Source organism: Pteronotus mesoamericanus, unplaced genomic scaffold, assembly GCF_021234165.1.
Source record: "Pteronotus mesoamericanus isolate MK-2021 breed Mesoamerican mustached bat unplaced genomic scaffold, CSHL_Meso_final contig_33, whole genome shotgun sequence".
Lineage (NCBI taxonomy): Eukaryota > Metazoa > Chordata > Mammalia > Chiroptera > Mormoopidae > Pteronotus > Pteronotus mesoamericanus.
Window position 1 is genome coordinate 2,280,160 of NW_026555135.1, and position 23,504 is coordinate 2,303,663.

At 45.4% G+C, this 23,504-nt stretch overlaps 1 protein-coding gene across 2 annotated transcripts; it reads right to left on the reverse strand.

Annotated features, from left to right (window-relative positions):
* Positions 1–4,883: 4,883 nt before the first annotated feature.
* Positions 4,884–12,906, reverse strand: KCNE3 (potassium voltage-gated channel subfamily E regulatory subunit 3). Of its 2 annotated transcripts, XM_054576146.1 has the most exons (3): positions 12,891–12,906; positions 8,780–8,919; positions 4,884–5,650 (listed from the first exon to the last, which is right to left on the reverse strand). In XM_054576146.1, the coding sequence occupies exon 3, from the start codon at positions 5,612–5,614 to the stop codon at positions 5,315–5,317; it is 300 nt and encodes a 99-aa protein (XP_054432121.1). In that variant the 5' UTR covers positions 5,615–5,650; positions 8,780–8,919; positions 12,891–12,906; the 3' UTR covers positions 4,884–5,314. The 2 variants fall into 2 exon arrangements, with proteins under 2 accessions (XP_054432121.1, XP_054432120.1); XM_054576145.1 differs by lacking the exon at positions 12,891–12,906 and having other exon boundaries at positions 8,780–8,957.
* Between the last annotated feature and the right edge of the window lie 10,598 nt (positions 12,907–23,504).

Below are 23,504 nucleotides of genomic sequence, written 5' to 3' on the forward strand. Positions count from 1 at the left end.
CTCACCTAAATTATCTTGGCCTCAGGTTTAACAAGAGAGTTCAATCACAATCACCATTTATATTTCACAAAATGCCCTCCCAACCACTTTTAAATGGACCAAACTCTCTAAATCAAATGAGATAACAAAGATGAAAATACTTTGAAGGGTTGAAAACACAATACACATATGAGAGATTATGTTGCACAATATTTATGATAATATTGATTCATTCTACTGATATTAATTAAGCATCCACTTGTGCCAAGCCTTATCCTACTGGATGGGGGCATAGGGATGCATTAGACACAGTCCCGGCCTGCACCCTTGCCATGTTTCTAGGAAGGGAAAAGGGCATGCTGAAAGAGGAGAAGGTGATAAAAATTATAAACAGGGCAATAAGTTGAGCAAAGAAGCCTCTTTCACTTAGAGAGGGGCTAAAGGGGATGGGGTGGGGCAAAGTAAAGTTCCAGAGAAATTGAAAATTTTTGTAAGTAGAAAAAGTGAAGTCAGTAAGGTAAACCTTGCCTCATTATGGCAGGGACTGGGCCTATCTTTTCTTCCATATTCTTAGAGCCAAATCTATTGCCTGACATCTAGGTACTTAATAAATTGAATGAGTGAATGAACAGATAATAAATCAAGAGCAGAACTGTAAGCTTGAAGCTATCCCACAAAGCTCTTTTGAGATGAGTTTAAATACTTCTCTTCCCCCAACTGTGGGAGATGCACCAATAATTCACATTAGATCCTCTCTAGAGATTACACCTTCCCAATCTCCTAGCCAATTCTGTGGCTGGCCTCTCCGTTGCTTTTGTTCCCGATTTTGAAAGTCAGTACTGTTGGAACGCAGGGATCCTCATACAAGAAGTATGCCAATTAGTTTTATCATTCATTCCCATAATCATGATGACAATGCTCTTTTTTTTTTTTTTTTAAGGCACTTGGCTGGGGATCAAAGGAGCAGGGCAAGGGTGAGATTCTGACTACTCTACTTGATCCCTGAAGGGGAACAGAGAGGCCAGACACAGGGTCTGCTGGGAGAAAGGATCTAAGGTGACTCTCAAAGTTCTGCTGCGGAACCCTGCCCAGTGTGGCTCAGTTGCTTGGAGCATTGTCTCATAAACTGAAAGTTCGCAGATTTGGTTCCTAATCAGGTTGTGGGTTCGGTAAGGCAACCAGTTGATGTTTCTCTCTCACATTGGTGTATCTCTCCCTCTCTCTACCCCTCCCTTTCCCTCTCTCTAAGATTAATAAGCATGTCTTCAGATGAAGACCAAAAAAAGCTCTAGTGGGGAGAACATGAGCTTTGAATTCAGGCAAGTTTGTGTTAAAATATAGACAGTTCCACATATTAAGTGAATGTTAAACAAGCTGTTTCACTTCTGAGCTTCTGTTTCTTCATCTATAAAATGAGGATAAAAAAAATTACCTCAAGAATTTTTAAAAGGGTGAAATAAGGTAATATGCAAATTCTCAGCACAGTGCCTGGCAGATTGATTGCTCATCAAATATTCGTTCTTCCTTTTTTCCTTTCCTGTTCATTAATTTCTGATCTCCTGCTCCCAGGAGCTCATTCTCTGTCCCAGTTTAACCACTGCTACAGGTGGGTTCTCTGATTTCATGCAGGCAGATCATGTTCTTGGTTTCTTAGTGGCACCTGCAAAAGGATTCTTTTCTCTATACAAGGTTGGCTGAAAGCCTTGCTTGGTCTATTTCCCCTGTGCCTAGAACAATGTCTCAGATGTCACCAATCCAATGAGAGGAGAGACCAGTGCCAGGAAAAAACGGAGCAAAAGTCACACTCCCAGCACAGGTTTAGATATACCCAAAAGGCTCCCACTCTTACCCTAGAAAACATGACGGAATGAGAGTAGCAGCACTTCTTCCTTCTTGGCAGGGCTGCACATTTTTTGATCATGATCAGCTTCGGGGACAGGGTGAGAAAGGTGAGGTGGAGACTACTAGCTGTCCACCAAAATCCATTTGTTTCTTCCATAGTAATAGACACTTGGCTGGAACATGACTACCCAGATGGGACCCTCATTTGCCAGTGTCCCTCGCAGTCAGTTGTGGCCATGTTACATTTATCCATGGACATGAGCAGCAGGCTTGTATGCCGCTTTTGCCTTGCTTGTTTAAGAATAAATCTCTGCCCCTGGATTTCTGTTCTTTCTCTCTCCTTACTAATTAGAAATACTTCCGCCATAATAAACTTGGAAGCTACATGCTGGGGATGGTAATCATTGTCCTGGGTCCCTGAATGAATAGAGCAGAGCTATCCACATACTTGGAACACTGTCTTGGACCCTATTACATACATGTTGAGGATGGTAATTACTGTCCTGTCTGGTGTGGCTCAGTGGGTTGGGCATCATCCCGCAAAGCAAAAGGTTGTGGGTTTGATTCCTCATCAGGTCAGGGCATGTGCCTGGGTTATGGGTTTGGTCCCAGTTGAGGCATGTGTGAGAGGCAACCGATTGATGTTTCTTTCCCTCTCTTTCTCCCTCCCTTCTTCTCTCTCTAAAAACAAGTAAATAAAATCTTTCCAAAAAAGTGAGTTAATGTAATATGTTTAGACAACTTCCTGTTATGCAGAAAATGCTCTTAACTATTAGGACAGAGGTTTCTTTGATCTTTTTTCTTTACTTACATATTGTGTGCCTAAATGAATGCTTGGCACATAGTGGGCATTCAATAAATATCTGTGATTACTGAAGTTTGGCTTTGAGGGCTCAAGGCAATATGCTGTATCCAGCCAGCAGAGGGCAGACCCAGTGCAGGCAAAAGAACCTGTGGCTGAGGGAGGTAGAGGAGTAGCATGCCCAGACAACTGGGGTGCAGTGGGAAGGGGAGGGCTGAGGGGAGCACCCATATCACAGAATATTACAGTGATTAAAATATACCACATTAAAATCCTAGAATTTTATTAAGCCCAACTCTAAGTATGTGAAATATACTGAGCCCCTAATTTGTGAACTCGGACAGGTAATTAGTTCCAGGCCTGGAGATGCCCGGAGCTGTCCTGCTGTCTGCAACTCCTCTTTTGAGCTTGTGACTACCCCATGCTCCTCCTAATAAACCACCTTTCCTGCTTATGCTAATATATATAGAGTGTGTGTGTGTGTGTGTGTGTGTGTGTGTGTGTGTGTGTAGTCTGTAACTTGCAAGCAAAACAATTTGTGCTGTTTTATTACTAAGCCCCGTGAGTATGAGTACTGTGTAGGGGAGCGTCTCCTCCCTGGATGGGGACACTGAAATCCAGAGCGGCCACAATGGGACAGCTTTCTCTCTTCAGGGGGATGGTCTTGCTTCATTCCTGTCTCCAAGCTTCCTGTGTCTTGTTCCCTTCACTCACTCTGTCCATTTAGATCTGTCCTAGCTTTCAAATCCCAGTTCAAATTCTTTCTCTGACTCCTAGATCTATTCAATCTCATTTATCAAAAACTCTTTAAGCATCCATGTCCTGCTTATTCATTCTTACATTTGACTGCATTCCATATTTTATTTGGGATTTGGGCTTGGTGGCCTCTGAAGTCCCATCCAGCTACAGGCGTCTGAGTCTGTTGTCTTCCCATCTGTCACAGCTTCTTAAGCAGGCCTCCACCTTCTCCCTCAAGGAGAGATAAGGAAAGTCTTGAGCACAAAGTTTGCACAGATTTGCAGGGAGTGAACATAACTGCTCATGGGAGCAAATGTGTTCTGGGATCCTCCATTTAAGAAATACATGGGCATTTATTGTTATTTTTTCAAAGTTGAAGTAGCTCCCCCCTCCCTCCCATCCCTTATTATACAGGTAACATACTTATGGTCAAATAAATCAAAAAGCACATAAAATTTTAAAGTAGAAAGGGAACATCACGTACAATCCTTTTCTTCAAAGATAACTGGTATCAAAATATTCTTCCAGAGTTTCTGCTATACATAAAAATGTATGTTTCAATAGGACCTTTTGGAGACCCCATGGAGATTTCTTAAATAGAAATCAAACCAAACAGTGGGAGGTTCCAGCCTGGGATTTGTAGCTAGTAAAGTATTCACCTGCCATATTGCACATACTAGATTGAACCATATGAAACTACTGATGTACAGCTGTTTTTGACCCACACACAGAGTAATTTTATATGGTTTAACCTACTGTACACAGAGCCTAGAATGTCAGAACTAGTAGAGCTCTCGGTGACTTTCGTGTCTATTTCATTGTGTTGATGATGGAAAAGATCAAAGAGAGAAGTGTTCAGCCAGTGTCATAGCTCATATTAGTGGTAGAATCAGGACTGCTTCCCTCTCCACTGAATCAGGTAGCTGCCTTGCACACTCGGCTTCTTTTAATATAATAATCTCCTAGGTATGATGATAATCTTATAGAAGCAGATTTCAACTTGGTATCAGAACATTTCTCAAAGAACTCAATCAAAATGGAAGAGGCTGCATTCGAGGTAGTGAAGACCTCCTGGCTGGAGTCGTGGCTGGGAAGGGCTCCGTGACAACTGTGACCCGCCTGGAGAGGCACAGAAACCATTGAGCTAATGAAGCTTAGCACTCAGAGCCCTGCACAGGCGCGGCTCCTTCTTAAGGTCTTAGGAGGAGTCCCAGGACAGTATCAACATGATAATATATTTTTGTAATAGGTGCATAAGTAGGATTTTTTTTTTAATTCTCTTTTCTGCAGGAGGGCTCCCAGAATCATATAACTTTCAGGCCTGGATCCACTCCTGTGTTATAGTCTTGAAAAGCACTGGGCACGGAGACCAGAGTTCAAGTTCCGGTCATGGCACTGCTTTAGCCCAAATGGGCAGAACAGCACTTGCCCTGCTTCCCTCATAGGAGGGTAAAATCACAAATGTCAAATGGGTTGAAAACCATAAAATGTGAACAAATATAAATAAGTAACATTATACCTCTCTGTGATATGGGATAATCATTGCTGCTTCTCAGGATCATTGAAGATAATGCACACAAAATGTGTCCTCCGTACATCTTCTTATTTAATTTCCCTCTGCGAAAACTTCCTTTTCTCCTTCCTCAAGCCCCTAACCCCTAACACTCCAGCCGCTACACCAGTCATTAGGTATTTTGCTACTTCTGTATATTTGTTCATGGTTCCCACTGTCTATCAAGTCTATCTTTGCTGGAGAAAGGGATTTTTCCCCCAGAAGGCCTAGGTTTGCTCTTCTCATCCCAGCCCAATAATGACACCCCTTAGCGCTATTCCTTGTTGATCTTATACATGGGAACACTGAAGCCCAACGGGATCCATGGCCGAGTTCAGGAGGCCCCAGAAGACGATCTATCCTCAGGTCTCTTGATCTTCCGCCATCCCACGTTTCTAGCATCAGATCACAGACACACGGTTCTTGATGTACACGTGGTAGGGGTCACTGCGCTTGTCCACTTTGCGGGAGCGGGTGTATCCCAGGATGAGGCTGCCCACAGTGGCAGCAAATAGGAACATGACGAAGAGAATGTACATGTAGGAGTTGTCATCACGGCCGGGTAGGCGGGTCTGCCGCTCCGCAGTCAGGTTGTCTGGTCCTGGCCGGCAGAGCAAGTTGCTGTGAAGAGTGGCATTTAGAGCCTTCAGAACAGCATGCAGACTCTCATACCAGGTCTCAGTCCCGTTGGTGGTCTCCATAGCAACAGGGATTCAGGTGAGGAAGAATCAGACACTCTGGTGGTGACAGAAAAGAGAAAAGACAGCTTCCACTACCTGCAGCTTGAAAGACCTCCTCACCCCTTCAGACCGCAGCTAAAACCCCAACATCACAGTTCATTCTACTTGTTTACTTGTCTGTCTTCTCCATAAGACTGCAAGCTCAGTGAAGGCAGGGACTATGTCTCTGTTACTCACTGCTATATACAACCACTCAAGACAGCACTCAGTAGATGCTCAATAAGTACCTATGCAATAAAGCCTTCCTTGACCACTGTAATCCATGCTGATCTGTCCTTTCTTTGGATTCTGTAAATCACTGAGCTTTAGGCTGCAAGGAACACAGGGATATTTAATTAACTTCTTCGGTTTTACATACAGGGAAACAGGGGCCCAGAGAGCATAAGTGGCTTCACCATGATCCCAGAGAATATTTAGAAGTAGAGTTGAGACAGAGTCCAGCTTTTTGCTGGCCAGCTCCGAGTTCCTTGACTTTCATGTCAGCTCTTGGTAGGACTGGGTTGCATTATTGGAAGACAGTCCTCAGAACTCTCCTTTAGCACAGTCCCTTCTTATGCTCCACATATACCATTTAGATGTTTGGGGGTGGCTTAGATTTCACCGTGCCTGGAACCAGAGGCTGGACCATTTGACCTCTCAAGCACCCTCTGTCCTAAGCACTCAGTATTCCTAGTTATTTAGGATTCTGTTGGAAAGGATTCTGTTGGAAATTCTTTTGGAAAGGAGGTAGCTGAGGAAGCAGTTAGAGGGATAACCATATTAGATGCTAGAGCAGAGAACAGGGACGGGCCTGAGGGTGGGGAGTGACAAGGGCCCTCAGTCTGGTTTGCAGTGTTACCCTCCACAGAGAGAGAGGACACGGCACCTCAACTATCCTGCCTTCTGACACAGTTGCTGTGTTACCTGGCATATAACAGGTGACAATAAATACTTTTCCTTTTCAGAGATCCTTAGTCTATAATATCCAAAGATAGCCTTACATCCTAGTCTCTAAAAAACCATGTCATTCCCTTTAAACAAGGCTCCACATCCACTTCCTTCTGGAAACCGTCACTGAGTGCTCCCCACCCCTTAACCATATTCTACAAGCTTTATCATCTCAGCCTTCCCTTTGGCCCAGCACTTTCATATAAGGTAATGTGTGGCTGTTCTCTTGTTTTTGATAAGGGTATCAGCAGACCACATGCTCATGGTCAGCAGGGCGCTGTCTCTCCCCCGAGTCTAGGGGGCTATCCTGAGATTGGCTGGGTCTTCTCCTTCCCTGGAGGTGTACCTCCTGATACTGGCTGGGTGTTCTCCTTTCCTGAGGGGTCTCGAGCAAAGATGGCCCCTTTAGGGACTTCTCCATGGTCCAAGCGCTCAGAGTTCACTGGCTGGTTCCAGAGCCCTCCTTTATCTAGGCAGAGCTGTCAACCGACCAAAGCTAACAAGCTTGATTATTAACCATAAGGTCTCTTTCCCAGAAAAGATGACAGTTAGTTATGACCACGCTAAATTTTCCTGAACAACTCTCTAAGAATGCAGAAGTTGTGGGGAAGAAACTAAATAGCATAGCAATCACCCAGGACTGGCCCACATTTCCTGCAAGGCCCTTGGGGCCCCGTGCTATAGAGCACTTGGGCTACCTTATCTGGACGGAGGAGGGAACGAGAACAAGGGCTCGCCAAGTTAAGATGCGGAGGCATAGGTTCTCATCTATGACCCCACTTGTCAGGCAAGAAATTTGTGCCTTTTCTTTTCCCCATATGGGCCAATGGAAAGCAGGAGAAACACAGTGAAATTAATGGCTCCACTAATCATTCAGCCAGTCATCCCATACGGAGGCCGACTCCTGGGCAGGCTCAGACCCAGTCCCTGCACTTGGAAGCACATTGCCAGCTCTTCTGAAATGCAGGGGACAAAGCCAGAATATACTGGGGCTTAAAGGAAGAAGGGATGAATTTTGAACACGACTCAGAGAGTGTTCACAGTGATGGAGGCATTTTAGTAGACGCTGAAGGGTTTTTAGGAAGTGGAAAAGGCAAGAAAGGGAAATAGATTAACAAAGGCATCACAACAATAAAGCGCAAAAAATGTTTTAAAGAATGGAAAGTAGCATAAAGAGGTTAGCGTGTAAGATGCATGGGAGGACACCAAGGGATGCGGGATGGTGACGCTGGCCTGAACCAGAGCAGGGAGGGCTTTGAGTGCCAGGCTGCAGAGTGGGAACTTGACCGTGCAGTTGGGGAAGGGCCCTGAAACAGTATTTAAAAAGGGGATGTAAGGATCAGATCTGTGCTTGGATAAAACACTGGCTGTTATGTGGACTCAGCTGAGGGCGAGATTCAAGGCAGAAAGCCCAGTTACAAGGGTCTTGAAATAGTTTGCCTGGAAGACACTGAGTCCTGAGCTGGAGCCTAGGGAATGACAAGGTCGAGGCAGGGACAGATGTGAGAGGGCACATCTCAATGTGAGAGGCATTTGGGGGAGGGAATGGCTAATGCAAGGGTTTAGGGAGAAAGGGGTCTCAGCCAGTTGTACAGACAGACAGCAGGCAGATGGTGTAAGCAGCTGGAGGACACCGCTTTGAGAGAAATAAATTCCTTGCCCTGTTTAGGCTTTCGTTTTCTTATTTATCAAAAAAGATTCACATAAGAGTTGCTCAGTGGATAGAAAGTTTCAGTTCTGCAAGATGATAAAGATCTAGAAAACTATTGCACAACAACATGAATATAGTTACCACTATTGAGCTATACACTTAAAAATAGTTAACATAGTCAATTCTATGCTATATGTTTTATTTTTTACCACAATTAAAAGGACAAAAAGAGATGTTCATTCCTGCCTTGCCTCCCTCCAAGCTTGCTTGAGCATATACTTTTATTATGGTGGAGATTTTTAAAATATATATTTTAATGTAACCGTGATTTTCCATTAAAGTGAAAAATCTTTATTTTGTTTTTGTGAAGTAAATATGCACATAGAGGACCTACAATGCCTATTGGTGAAGCCTCCCTGTCCCTAGTCGCCCAGGGCTCTTTCCCAGGGCAGTCGCTGTTACCGGTTTTTTAAATCTATCTCTACGGGGATGGGAGTGGGGGTAGCTGACAGAGCAGAGGGATGGCAGCCCGAGTCTAGAAGACTCACCAAGTAGCAGGCAAATTCTCTGGCTCTGAGTTGGCTTCAGGAATCTTCTTCTGGGCGCCCCAAGGTTCCTTAGCACCTCAACCTCTTCAGGATGTCCCCAGGGTCTCAGTACTCACTTCGGCAGTTGGGAAGGCCCAGAACTGGAAGGCAGGAGAGGGAACAGAAAAGGAAGGAACCAGGCACATAGAACAAACTTCAGAACAAGGACGGATCACCCAAGGCTGGGCCCCAAGGATTTTGCAATAGCTTTGCTATGGGCTTTAACTCCCTCCTGCTTCCCCTCCCCTTCCTGCAGCAGCTGGGCCTGGTCAGCCTAGAGTTACAGTTACAGGAACTGTACAGTGGCCAAGGGACTTCTGATTGCCGTCTCCTAACTACAGGCCTGCAGTGTCTCAATTGGGTGACTTCATGAGGAAGCTCAGTTTAACATGTGGACTCCTGCTCAGGGACCAGCTAATAGTGCAGCCCCAAACATTCCCTTTTCCAAGGGTACTGGTGTCTTAGCAGGCGCCTCTGAAAGGCTGAAAGGGCCTAAGCACCAAGGGAATGATGTAAGTGGCAGAGTGGCAGCTGGCCGTTGAGTGGATATTTTACGTAGGGACAAATGATATTCCCAATTACCTATTTGGATAGACTTGGTATAATCATGGTCACAGCATCAACACTACCTGTAGCATAGCTCATTGTGAAAATTAATGCCTGGCATTAGATACCCCACAGACACGGTGGTGGTTTTATTTGTGTAGAGAAGAGGCTGGCGGGGCCGTCAGAGCCCATCCAGCCTAACCACCCTCATTTTACAATGAAGGAAATGGACACCCAAATGTCTTGGTTCAGCTGTTACTTGTGTGACTTTGGGCATGTGACTTCCCTTTTCTGGGCCCCAGCTTCTGTCAGGATCTATAAATTGAAGGGTTTTACTGTAAGGTTTTAGCCAGCTCTAACATCCCATGAGGACATGAATCACAAAAGCACACTGTGAAACTACAGCAGGCTGGAAAGGCTGGTGGGACAGGCATCCAGGGTGCTTTCTAGAGCCTCCCAATCACACGATAGGGAAGGCTGCAGACTCTTCCTTACAAATTAGGATTCTGAGCCCTGGGACTGGGTTTCACTTAATATTCCAGCCTAGATAAACTGAGAACCGAATTGCTTGACTTGTTCATTTTCCCTCTTAACAGTTCACCTGCCACAGTGACCTAGCCTGGGAAGGAGACAGAATCTGTGCAGAAAGTAGGGATACAGGGACAGTATGGGGGGACAATGTACCCTCAGACCTTCCTTTCAGGACCTCTGTGAGTAGACCTGGCTGCTTGTGGGCAGGAGAAGAGAAGAAGCCATAGTTACTTATCTTTAGCTGCTGTATTGGGGTGGGAGAGAGGCCTGTGGGCAAGGGCACCCCATCCTGTTGGGTCAGGAGAAGCGGAGAGGTGATAAAGGCACAGGTTGGTTCTCTACAACCTGCCTTTGGGTCCCCAGTTGGGGACCTGGCAGTTGGAACATTGGAATTTTGTTCCTTTCTCTGGGCTCCTTGGCTTCTCCCTTCAAGATAGTCACTGATTATGACATTCATAAAGACGAGGGAGACAGAGCTCTTGCCCTACACGCTGTTAACTTGAAGCAGGAGACAGGCCAGTTAGGAAGGAGCTGACCGAGTTTAAAGAGATTTTAAAGATCATTTAGGATCTAGATTCTAGGCTGATCTAGATTGAGATGGGAAAACTGTAGCTCAGGAAGCGAAAGTGACCATTCAAAATGACAAGGTTATAAATGGCTGAGCTCGGACAGCAACCTGGGTCTTTGGGAGTGCTGTTCGGGTGCTCTTTTCACTACCTATGGCAACATTTCTTGACAATCGAGCTGCATATTATACCACACACAGCCTCCTTGTGTCCTGCATCATCTCCTCTGACTCCATGACGATCGCTCTTTCCTGCACTGCAGATTCTCACCAATCTTAATGGAGGATCCAGTAAGGGGGTAAGTTTGGAGAAGGAATTTAATCCTCCTTTACAGCCTCTTCTCCCATGGCTGTTTCTGTTCCAGACCTACTCCTGGTACCCTGAACAAGCCAGGCACACTCTTTTACTCCACATTCTTTTGTTACTATTTCCTGCACATTAACAGATTCTCCCTGAATGTTCTTGACTTGAACTTGCCTGACCTCTGGTCTGTGGATAGATGCATACAGCTGTGAGCTGAAGGATGAACTGGGTATCTTAAAGTTGTTTGTTTGTTTTAAGATTTTATTTATTTATTTTTAGAGAGAGGAGAAGGGAGGGAGAAAGAGGGAGAGAAACACTGATGTATGGTTGTCTCTCATGTGCCCCTAACTGGTGACCTGGCCCACAACCCAGGCATGTGTCCTGACTGGGAGTCGAACCAGTGACCCTTTGGTTGGCAGGCCAGCACTCAATCCACTGAGCCACACCAGCCAAGGCTGAACAGGGTGACTTAGTGAGATTTTCTTTCAGGTTTCTCTGGGGAAAAGTAAAACACCACTACTGGTTTTCTAGTTTATCCATTGTTCTATTGCAGCTACTCTTAGAAATGAGTGCCTTAAATGCCTGGAAATGTGGTAAAGAGAGGCAGGGTAGTTGGGGAGTCATAAAAAGCATGTAGGGAATACAAAGATAACTCCTGGGATGCACCATTTTGCCACTGGTCCCTCAGAAGGTCTTGTCACCACCATGGATTGGGAGGCCAATGGATGGGAGACGAGTTGCAGGAATGGACCTTAACATATAGTTGGAAGGAGACATAGGAATAGAATCTAAGCTAGAAGGGATCTTAAATAATCATGTCATTGGTGCAACCCTCTCATTCAACCAGTGGAAAAATAGAGGGTTCCCAGCTAGGAAATCATTTGCTCAAGGTCTCATAGAAACAGGTTTCCAGTCCATAGATCTTTCCACTATAAGTTCTCTGTTGCCTGTAGGACAATCTAACCTTCTCTGATTGTCATTCAAGCTCCTTCAGATGTGCCCCTGCCTCTAATCCCATGTCACCACAGTTTTCTCCAGTGTCCTGTACCTCATTACACTGAGCTACAGGCCACTCTCAAAACATTCCTTGCACGTGCACTCCTCTTGCTTTGCTCATGCTGTTTTCTTATGCAGGAATGCCCTTCCTCTTTTCATCTGCACGGTGAACTCCTCCATCCTTCAGGGTGCAGGTCCAATGTCACCACTGTAGACCCTGTCCTGAGACACTGCTTCCCCACACTCTAGCTAGGTAGTCCCTCCTTATTGTTCATTCCTAAAATGTTTTGCATAAAACCCTGTTAGAGCATCATGCTGTACTGAAATTGTGTGTGTATCTATATAAAATCTATATATATACTGTGAGGTGTGAGGGCAGGGACCTGTCATACATTTCTTTATTCGCTGGGCCTGAGCACATAGCAGACACTGAAGAATAAATTAATCAATGTCTCTTCTTATTAGACCACCCGCCTTCAGCACACACATACACATTCATGAAAACAGCTTACATTACTTAAAAAAACAACTTCAAGGACAGGCCAAAACAGATTCCATTTGGTCTTGAAAAGGGGAGGCTCAAAGGAAAGAAATCATCTCGGCCAGGTGGGGAAGTGAGTCAGAGTAGGAAAAATTCTAAGCCTCATTTGGAAACCCAGATATTCCCTGACCTGAACTCCATTCAATCCAAAGGGCAAACATTCTTGGCCCCAAAATACTGGCAGTGGCTTTGCAACCTACTTCCCTGTGTACCTATCCAGGGTGTGGCCACACAAACCCACCCACTGCACACACACAACTCCCAGTCACCCAGCCTATGATCTTGCCTTTCAAATGTTCCTTTCGTGGTTCTAATCTTGGCTGTGTGCTTGGCTATGTGACCTTGAGCTCTGCACTAAAGTTCTCTGAAATGCATCTATGAGATGGGATGATTACTCCTGATTACCTCACATGGGAACTGGGAGAGGCATTAAAGGGGAAGGTGTTTTAGAAATTGCAAAGCATTATATAAACATAAAAGATAATGATTGGGCAGCCTGGTCACCTTGTTTCCCTACCAACCCAGCCACCCCAGTATTACCAAGAACAGCCTTTTCTATCTCCCCTCTCTGCACCCTTGGCTCTCCTACCTTCAGAAGAAACCAGAGTTTCATATTATCCTTCTTGATTCTTCAGAAGCCTTCCTTGTCTTTCATCCTCTCTGGTCAGTCCTGCAGTCTCTCTTCATTTAGGGGTACCATTCTAGAATCCTGTTGTTGATGGAGAACATGCTAGAGTGGCAATCAAGAAACCTGACCCTGTATTACCAATGTGTCTAGCCATGCATCTTAGTTAAGTTGCTTCTCTACTCTGGGCCTCATTCTTCACATCAGTAAGATGATGTTTCTTGTCTTGCCTTCTGCTTAGCAGGTATTTTTCAGGTTGTGGATAGAAATGTGTTTTGAGATGTGTGGCGTGAGTGAGGATGAAGATCGTCGCTGTCTCAAGGAGTCAAGAAAATGTGAAAGCTCCAGCATTGGGTCTCCTTCATTTGGAGAGACAGAGCAGCTGGGTGCAGGGGGGGATCTCACACATTTACAACGCACCTGAAAGCACTCAACTCGGAGTGAGGAGACTTGGGTTCTTTCTGTTCCCTAGTGTGACCGTGGGCAAATCATCTCCCCCTGGAGTAGGTTGGGACGATAGGAGATACTCTGCACGGCTCTCCACACAACGGTGAAAACAGATTCCCAGGTCCAGACCCCTCTCCCTTCCTGTCACCGGGAATGCACCGGCAACAGGAGCCAGAGGTCCATTTTATGCGCGGTGATCCAAGCACAAGGCACGGAGCGGGCGGGCGATCGGCCCAGGTTTACGATCCGTAAACTAGAACTCGCCTCCTGATTCCCAGCCTAGACCTACGCTATGAGCAGCAGGAGACACTTTGGGGAGTCCCCAGGCTTTCCCCAGGGCTGGGGTGCATAGAGGCAGCGGGCACATCAACTCTGCAGAGCCAGCGGCTCCCCTCAGGCATGAAGACGCGCGGGGTCGCGGAGTGCCATTTCCGCGTGTGCACTCGCTGCGGACCCACAGGTGCTCGCTTGCATATCTGTGGATGTGGAAGAAGCTTCCGTGCCGCCCTCCACAACCCCCACGGTTTCCAGGCGGCGCGGGCCTGGAGCCCAGCTCCGCACTCCCACCAACGGCCCCAGGAACTCGGCTGCTCCGTCCTGGGGAGGATCAGCTTCGTATCTGTACGGACCTCTCCTAAGCTCAGCGGTCTCAAGGGAAGCGAGAATAGACCGCATTTCTAACTCCCCGCGCCAGCTCAGCCGTCCCAACCCTGCGGGTGCGCTTTACCTGCCTCTCCGCAAAGCTCCGAGGGGCGCGGGTCTGCTCGTGGGGCACCGCGCCCTGTGCTGGAGGGCGCGCCGCTCTCTGCACCCTTCGAGCCGCCGGCGGCTCGGCTGTGTGCAGCCGCGCCCAGCGCCGCCCCGCGCCCCCACAGCTCTGCGTGCAGACCCGGGCTTTGCTCCCGTTTTCTTTCCCCAGGGCGTCCCCTCCCCCGGCCCCGCCCGCCCCCGGCACACCCCCTTCTCCCCGGGCCGGCTTCGGGCGCCTCCGCCCAGCGCGGGGCCTCACCCCGGCGTGGGCTCCGACTCTTCCGTCCCCTGCAGCGCCTGCTTCCTGGACCTGAGACGGAAAGCTTCTCGCTTCGCACTAGCTTGCCTGGCCTCCAGAAAGCGAGGCCGAACGTTGGGTGCTGGTGGAATCAGGCTTTGCTCCTAGCGGCTGTGTGGTCGTGGGCAAGTCACTGCTCCTCACTGGGCCTTGTCTTCCCTGCGATAAAATAGGGAGACTTCCTGCCTACGTCCCTCACAGGGTGATGGTTAGGGTCAGAGGCGATCTTAGAATCCAAAGCATTAAAGCCGAATGGTCCCTGCAGAAATCTGATTCGAACAGACAGGCCCACGTTGGGGAAGGGAGTTGCCCGGGCTCACCAAGGAAGTCAGTGGCAGAGCTTAGACTCAGAACCCACTGCACCACTCTCTTCTTCAGCCCAACTGATGTCTCCTCCCTCCAAGGTTCAGCATTGTTTTGTTTTGTTTTTTAATTCTCACCGAGGATATTTTTTCATTGCTTTTAGAGAGAGGGGAAGGGAAAGAGAGAGAGAAACATTGATGTGAGAGAGAAACATTGATTGGTTGCCTCCCATACACACCCCGACTGGGGATCAAACCTGCAACCCAGACATGCGCCCTGAACAGGAATGGAACCCACAGCCTTTCACTATACAGACCGTGCTCCAACCAACTGAGGCACGTGGGCCAGGGCTCAACAGCTCTTTACATGCCCAGAGATTAGGTGTCCAGCCATGCACCTCACTGGTCTCTGTCCCAGAATATCCTTCACTTTCTGGACACCAGTTTCACTGAAACTACTGCTCCCTTACTGGCGACTCTGCAGTCTCCACAAAAGAGAAGCAACTCAGGACTGCTGGGAAACGGCCAGGAGGCTAAGGGTAGGGGAGAGGACAGTGGCTGGGAACGGGCTCTCAGGGACTCTCTGGGGAGTCCTTATCAGATCCCGCTATACCAGCTTATGGCCTTGGAATAATTAATAACAAACAGGTCAGCTCTTGCACCCTTGCAAAGAAAGATCTGTTCCAGGACATCTGAGGCACATACCCTCATTTATAGAATCTCAGATTACATCTAGGAAGGGCTATCATTTTGAAAAGACCTACCTCACAGAGGGAATGTTGTACAAAATTCCTAATCTTCATCAAAACCTGTTATTTCTATGGGTGCATATTTTGACCCAGCTACTCCTTTTTCTCAGTCTGGAAATCACCTCGCAGGGAAGTCACCCTGAACGTAGGCATGGTCTCAAATTTCATTCTGCCTAAAACTCACCTTGGAGCTTGGTTTAGTAAAGTAGACTTTTGGGTTCCACTCCAGAGGTTCTGATTCAGGAGATTTGGAAGGGTAGCCCAGAAATTAGCATTTAAAAAAAAAGATTTCCAAACTATTCTAATGCTGGTAGCTCTTGACAGCCTTGAGGAAACAGCCCCTGCTCAGTTTGGGTTCCTTCCTGCAGTCTGCTCAGGGTCTTGAATTTACTCTATAGGACTGTTTATTACAGTTATCAAAAGTAACTATTGCCCTGGCCGGTGTGGCTAAGTTGGTTGGAACATTCTCTCATAGACCAAAAAGTCACTGGTTTGATTCCCAGTCAGGGTACATACCCAGGTTGCTGGCTTAATCGCCAGTTGGGGAGTATGTGAGAGGGTGGCAGATTGATGTTTCTCTTTCATATAGATGTTTCACTTCTCCTCCTTTCTCTCTCCCTAAAGCAATGAAAAAATGCCCTCAGGTGAGGATTAAAAAAATTAATAAAAGAAAAGTAACTACTTGCCCACTTCGTCCACTGGGTTGTGATTTCTTTGAAGATAGGGACTATCTGTTGTTCTGATAAAATTTTAGAATTATAGACTTAGAATCACACATCTTAGAGTCCTAGAATTATTTATGGTAGAACCTAAGTTGTAAAGACACTTAGAGTTATCTAGTTAAATCCTTTCCCTTCCTGCTCCATATTTAATTTTGACATGAAATTGTCCATTTTCTTTTGCACACCTCTAGTGACGAGAAACTCTGCGCCTCTGAGGCAGCAAGGGCTCTGATTGTTAGGATGTTCTCGCATTTTGACAAAAACTGCTTTCTATTCACATCTACCTTTTGGTTCTTGTACCTGTTGGAGACAAAGTGTATGCCTAATCTTTGTTCCCTTTTTCAGTTCTTCAGAAACTTAAGGTTTCCTCCACTTCCCCTTCTTTGGAGTAAGGATGGAGCAGAAACCCTGTTAGGGAAGGCAGCTGGTCAAGGGGCCATTGGATAGCGTCAGCTTCTGTTGTTATTAGATGAGAAAAAGAAGGATGAAACAGAAATCCTGTCCTGGGGGACTGTAGTCTGAGAAGAACCTTCAGGGAACTCTCTAATCCAAGTAAATTTGGGACAAGGGCCTGCTCTTAGGACACGGAGAAGGAAGGCGGGAGAGAACAGTGGGCCAGCTGAAGGGGTCAGGGAAAGAGGCGCCTAGAAATACAACTTCTTCTTCAAGTTTTTCCTTTAGCCTCACCTTCTTGGCATGGCCTTCCGTGACCATCCTATTTACAAATTCCAACCCTCCCTTTTTCTGTCCTCCCTAACCTCCTTCCCTGCCTTGTTATTCAATAACACCTAACACCATTTTATATATGTAACTTATTCTTAAACAATCTTTTGCTGTTGTTCCTCTTACTGATTCCCTCAACTGAAGCTCACAGCTCCTGTCAGTCCAGTCTCAGTGCTCTGCTCTCCCCAGCTCTGGATTCCTGTAGTCACCCCCTTTTCTCTCCCTCTGAGGCCTGGGGAGGTAGTAATGCCCACATGTTTCAAGCCCCAGGGTACTTCACCACCCCTTCTGGTTTCCCAACCCCCTACCCACCCCTTTCAATAAAGCCTTCCCAAATTACTGATGTGAGATGACTATCTGCTTCCTATTCGATCTGGCTGATAGAGGCCCAGTCTCCTATAGCCCCTTCCTTTTCCCTTGACCACAACACTTACCATTCTATGTTATAATTGTCTACTCTATTTGTTGGCTCCCTACCTACAACATAAACTCCTTGAGGGCATTAAGCCAACAAAGTTAACCTGACTGAGAATTTGTTGAATAAATGAATGAATGTCATGAAAAAAAAAGACCACTTAGAATTACATTATCAGGGAAAGCTTCCAAGAAGAGATAGACCTGAAAAAGCCTGAAAGGATAATAGGATGCTTTTTCAGCCTCTAGACCAGACCTCTCCTCTGAGCACTAAAATGCTATATCGACCTGCCTACTTGACGTCTCTGTTGAGGTAACATGTTGGGGCTGAAACTCTTGACTCCCTTCCGTGGCCTCCCTCAGTAAATGGAACCATCATCCATCTAATTCTCTGTTTTCTTCATAGAACTCAACTCAGTCATCTTTTCCCCTATCCCATCCTGATCCCCACCCCTTCTCTCTCTTCTAAACTCCTCTCTGAGGGGCATGCTACATCCTTCTCACTGATATGTTTATGGGTGTCTGAGACATTCAGTGTTCTACTTCTGGCTCCTATAGCAAATGCGGGGCCTTGGGGAACCACTTACCCTCCTTGGGGCCGTTTCCCCTCAGCACAGGAGGGAGGGAGGCTGTCTGATATCCAGGGTCCCTGCCAGCTCTGTCAAAGACTCTGGGGGAGGGACAGGACACAACAAAGTTCTCAGGCTGGCTATCTGTGTTGGCTTTTCAAGGTCTCAAAAGCACCTTCACACTTGCTGTCTCACTTGAGCCTTTCACTTGACCTGGGAGGAAAGCAGGTTGGAGTCCCTTTAATGCACAGCCTTTGTGAGGTGCTGGTTAATGCACAAACTTTTAGGGTTCAGATTTGAGTTCAAAACCATGGACCTGCCTCTAACTACTGGGCAAATCTTTCCCTGAGCTGATTTCCTTCTTCTGAAAATACAGTCAATAATTCAACCTTGTGGGATTGTTATTTGCTGTGAAGATTAAATAATGTGTGTTAAGTGCTTGGAACAACCACGAGCTGGAGAGGGGTGAGTGTGCTGGAGTTGAGCTGAGCTGAATAATAGCTCCTAGGAAGCACTGGGCATTTCACAGGGCAGAGCAAGCCCCAGGCCAGCCTCTGACTGCAGATTAGGGCCTTGTGCCAGCCAGGGTTCCGACTAGAAGCAGCTGGTACCTTGGAACTGGGTCATTTGAAGAAAGTATGAAAGAGCATTTAGGAAACCAACCAGGAATAGTGCAGGCACGCCTGGCTGGCATGGGTGGGGAGGGAAACCACTGGTGGGCTGAGAGGGCAACGGGAGGAAGGGATTATACTGGAATCCCAGAGAGGCAAGGACATTAGTAGGGCCAGTTATCAGTCAAGGCTGTTCCCAGGGGACATTAACTACCCAGCACAATCAGCTTGACAAATGGGTGACCAGGTCCCACTGCTTACCCCAACATAAAGTCCTCAGATAAATGGTGCAGATGATGGTGGTTGCAAGTAGGTTTATGGCACAGAAATGGTGCGATGTTGTGATTTATAATAAGAAATATATATTTGTTCTTGTTTTGTTCCTGGCCCAGAGCTCCTAAAACCTTTGGAATTTCCTAAGTGACAAAAGCGTCTTTTATCATCTTAAAAGGGCTTTGGGAAAGCACCTGGGGTTTGGTCACCAGGGGAGCAAACCATGTGGTTACAGGGTTGGAACTTTGAGTCCTCCTCCCCTCTCTGCCCCCCGCCCTCCGCCTCCAGAAAGCGTAGAGGAGTTGGAGATTGAATCAATTGCCATCAGCAAATGATTTAATCAGGTGTGCCTGTGTAATGAAGCCAAAAGGATGGGGTTCGGAGAGCTTTGGGTTGGTGAGCACGCAGAGGTTAGTGCAGAGCGGTGCAGCTCAGGGCACAGAAGCTCTGTGCCCCTTCCCACCCACCTGGCCCAACACGTCTCTTCCATCTGGCTGTTCCTGAGGTGTATCCTTTTATAGTGACTAGTAATCTAGTAAGTAAAATGTTTTCCTGAGTTCTGTGAGTCATTCTAGTAAATTAATTGAACCGGAATAGAGGGTTACAGAACCTCTGATTTATAGCTGATTGGTCAAAGCAGCACAAGTGACAGCCTGGACTTGTGCTAGGTGTCTGAAGTGGGGGGTCTTATAGGACTGAGCCCTTAACCTGTGGGATCTGATGCTATTTCCAGGGAGATAGTGTCAGAATTGAGTTAAATGGTAGGATACCCGTTATTGTCCTTAGAGAGTTGGACAATTGCTTGTAATATAGAACAAAGACCATATTGGAAATAGAAAGACCAGGGAAATATTTGGGGGAGGCCTAAAGCACCTGCTAGAGTCTGGAGCAAGGCAGGCGCTTGAGTTCTCTGAGCAGTTTCACACTTTGGTGTCTATCATGCTTCTCCTTCTTCCTGGAATGTGTTTGTCTACTCCCCAAATTCCTTACTTATCATTTGAGATTGCAGATATCTGATGTCTTGAAGACATCTGATGCCTTGGCCTGCCCAGAATCCCTTTTTTTGGGAACGGAACCTCATTCTTTCTTTTGGGGAACCACGTCTCCCTCCATTGCTGTCAGCCCATGTAATTTAGATACAGCTGAGCTCCATCTGCTAGTTCCAGGAGGGCTCCTGATCAGCTGACTCCTTCTTGGGCCTTAGGCTGAATGTGTATGAAAGGAGGGATGACTGAAGCCATAGAATCTAAGCGCGGTATTACCAACAGCCAGCTTCGGTATGGTACAGGAGAGAGTGAAACTAATTCTGAGGTAAGCAGAGCGAAAGGATGGAGAAAGAAAAACCAAGTCTTGATGCCATTGTTTGAGGCCCTGGATCAGTCTGTGCCTGAAGTCTATCCCCCGGCTTTTAGTTATGGGAGCTAAGATATGCTCTTTTCATTTGAATTAGGTTGAGTTGGGTTTTCTCTTACTTACAGCCTAGAATTCTAATTTCATGTCGCCTTGAGCCATTTCTGCCTCTTGTCCCTTTTAAGATTTGTTACTTCTTCTTTTATGCCCCTATAGTACCCTGTGCAAACTTCTCTCATGGTACTTGCAATGGTTTTTTGCAGATATTGTTTACAGACATGTCTCTTCCACAAAGTTTTGAACTCTTTGAAGAGAGGGACCAAGTCTGATCCATCTCTGTTTTCTCAAGGCTGACATACCGCACACTGGCTAGACCATACCACGCATGTCGTCATCTTCAATTCCCAGAAAGCTAGATTGAGGCCACATTAGCCGATTGGAGCCTGCTGAGATGAAGGCAGTGGTGTAGAGACTGGGAGTTATGTTCCGTAATGAACAGAAGAGGAATCAGAAAAGTTTAACTTGGAAAAGAGACATTCCTGGACAGCATTTATTTGCTGACACAGACTATTCTGGGCACCTCTGCTGTGCCAGGCCCCGGGCGGGGGCTGAGGGGGCCACGGATGATGTAGCTACATCTGCCTGCCTGGAGAGCTCACAGCCTGGATGGGGTCAGACATGGAAGCACCGGTGTGGCCGATGCTGCCAGAGGGGGATGTAGGAGGTGGCAAGGGCAGACCTCTCACAGAAGGCCTTGCAGGAGGGTAGACTTATGGCAACGTTGAGAGCAGGTTTTAGTTTAAGGTGAGGAATAACTTTCGAACAGTTAGAATTATGAAAGAACAGAGGGCTGGGTGAGCAGGGCTGGGATGACCACTCACAGACTGGATACTGATGTCTGTCAACAAAAGGGCCAATGTAGAGGCTGTGGAGAATTCCTAATAATAACAGTCTTTAAACCACTGATCCCACGTGCTAGGTACTGGGATGCAAAGACAAATGAAATAGTCACTCGCTTAGAAAAGCTCACAGGTAAATTAAAACAATGTAACACTATGGACCCCTTTTATTTTTATTTTTTAAAATCCTTACCTGAGGATATGTTTATTGACTTTAGAGAGAAAGGTGTGGGGGGGGGGGAGAAGAGGAGAGGGGGGAGAGAGAGAGAGAAAGAGAGAGAGAGAGAGAGAGAAACATTGATCTATTGCCTCCCATACACACTCCAGTGAGGATCAAACCCACAACCTAGGTATGTTCTCTGACCAGGGGTCGAACCTGAAACCTTTTGATATATGGGATGACACTCCAACCAGCTGAGCTACCTGGCCAGGGCTACGGACCCCTTTTAAAATAAAGAAATAATGAGGTACTCAGTGCTGACAATCTAAATATGTTCAAATTTAAACTCAGTATAAACTCCAATGCAATTGTAAAAGCAAATCTTTTATACAATTTTTAACTAGCACAAATTTTTACTGAATATGAGCAAAAGCAAAAAACTAATAAAATGCTAACGGCAACACTAATGTTACCAGTCATGTTGAGTCGGTTTTTTTTTTTTTTTTTGCACTCAGCCTGCCAGATCTATGCACGTATTCCAGCTAGTTAAGTGAAAAAGAAATGCTGGAATCAGAGTATCACACATTAGGGGATCAACGGAACGGTCATCACAAAAGAGAGAGAGAGAGAGAGAGAGAGAGAGAGATAAAACAGATATTACATGTCTCTTGAGGTAAGAACACACCACTACTTACAAAACAGAGTTACCAAAAAAAAGAAAAAAAAAATCATACCTGAATCAGACCAAGCATTAGAATGTACCTTTCAATCTACAGGAAATAAAGGAGAAAAAGATTTTTAAAAAGATGGAGAGGGAAGCTGTAGGTGAAAAGAGAGTAAGAGATATTTATGAGACATTCAAACCAAATGCAGTGTACAGACCTTGTTTGGATCCTGATTTAAACAAAGCAACTGTAAAAAGAGAAAAAAATAATTGGAGAAATATGAATATTAACTGAATATTTGTTAATATTGAATAAGTATTTTTTCTATGTGGTAATAATGTTGTGGATATGTTTTTTAAAATAGTCCTTATTTTTGGGAATATGTATTGAGATATTTATGAACCAAATAATATGGTATCTGTGATTTGCTTCACAGTAATCCAGAGAGGAAGCAGGAAGTGGGTTCTGGTTTAGATAAACTAAAATTGGTCATGAGATGATGATTGTTTTAGGTGCATGGTGGGTACACAAGGGGTTCATTGTTGTATGTTTAAAATATTTTATAATAAAAAACTTTAAAAATAAAGAAAAACCATGATGCTGGGTTATTAAAATTCAGACATCTTCCCTGTAGATTGCTGATGGGAGCATATATTGGTATAACTTTTATGGAAGATAATATCTATTTAAATAAAAATGTGCATATACTTTAAGTCAGAAAATCGCTTCTAGAAATGCAATCTGTCTACTCACCATGTGTTATATATACATACACACATATCTATATATGGATTCTCATTGCTGCCTTGTTTTTCAAAGGAAATGATTAGTAATAATCTATATGTCCTCAGTAGGGTACTCGTTATATAAGGCAGGATAAATCCATTGAATGGAACACTCCATAGTCATTTTTTAAAATGAATATGCTTTTTATGTACTGATCTGAAACCATCTACAAAGTGCAGTGCTGGGTGTATAGTATGCTAACTATACATACTATAGTATATAAAAAGGATATATATAATCATGTATGCTTATGTATCTCTAAAGTATATTAAAAAGACAGCTATCATCCTTTAGGCCTCCAAGAAAGGAAACTGGGTTTACAGGGGAAAGGGACAGGAGCAAGGCTTTTTATGTTTCAGTGCTACCATTTTGTACCTTTCTTAATTTTATTCCATGTACATGCATTACCTATATTTTTTTAAATATAAGTTTTAAAAGAAATAAAAACAAAATGAAGATATTAAAAAATATAAGGACTATGCAGCAAGGTGGGAAAATATTTGTAATACTATGTTTGGCTTCAAGAGCATACAAAATTTTATCTACATAATAATTAGAAGTACATAAAAGATGTCTATTCATGGTCAACTACTAGAGGCACACACAAATGAAAGGAATGTGTTGTTAGGTGGCAGTGCAAGGGCTGGTATTGTTTTTTAACTCTATAGGTATTATAATATGGTATGATAACACGTAAGGTAAATTATAATTTGGTAAAAAGAAAAATCAGATTTAGATCACAAAAATCTAATTTCCTTAGGATTTTCAGAGGGAGATTTTTTCCACAAAGCAAGATGCACCTAGTCACGTGGCCAGAGCTTGTTCTGTTTGGTTTCCTGCTGGCCTCGCCGGAGGAACTA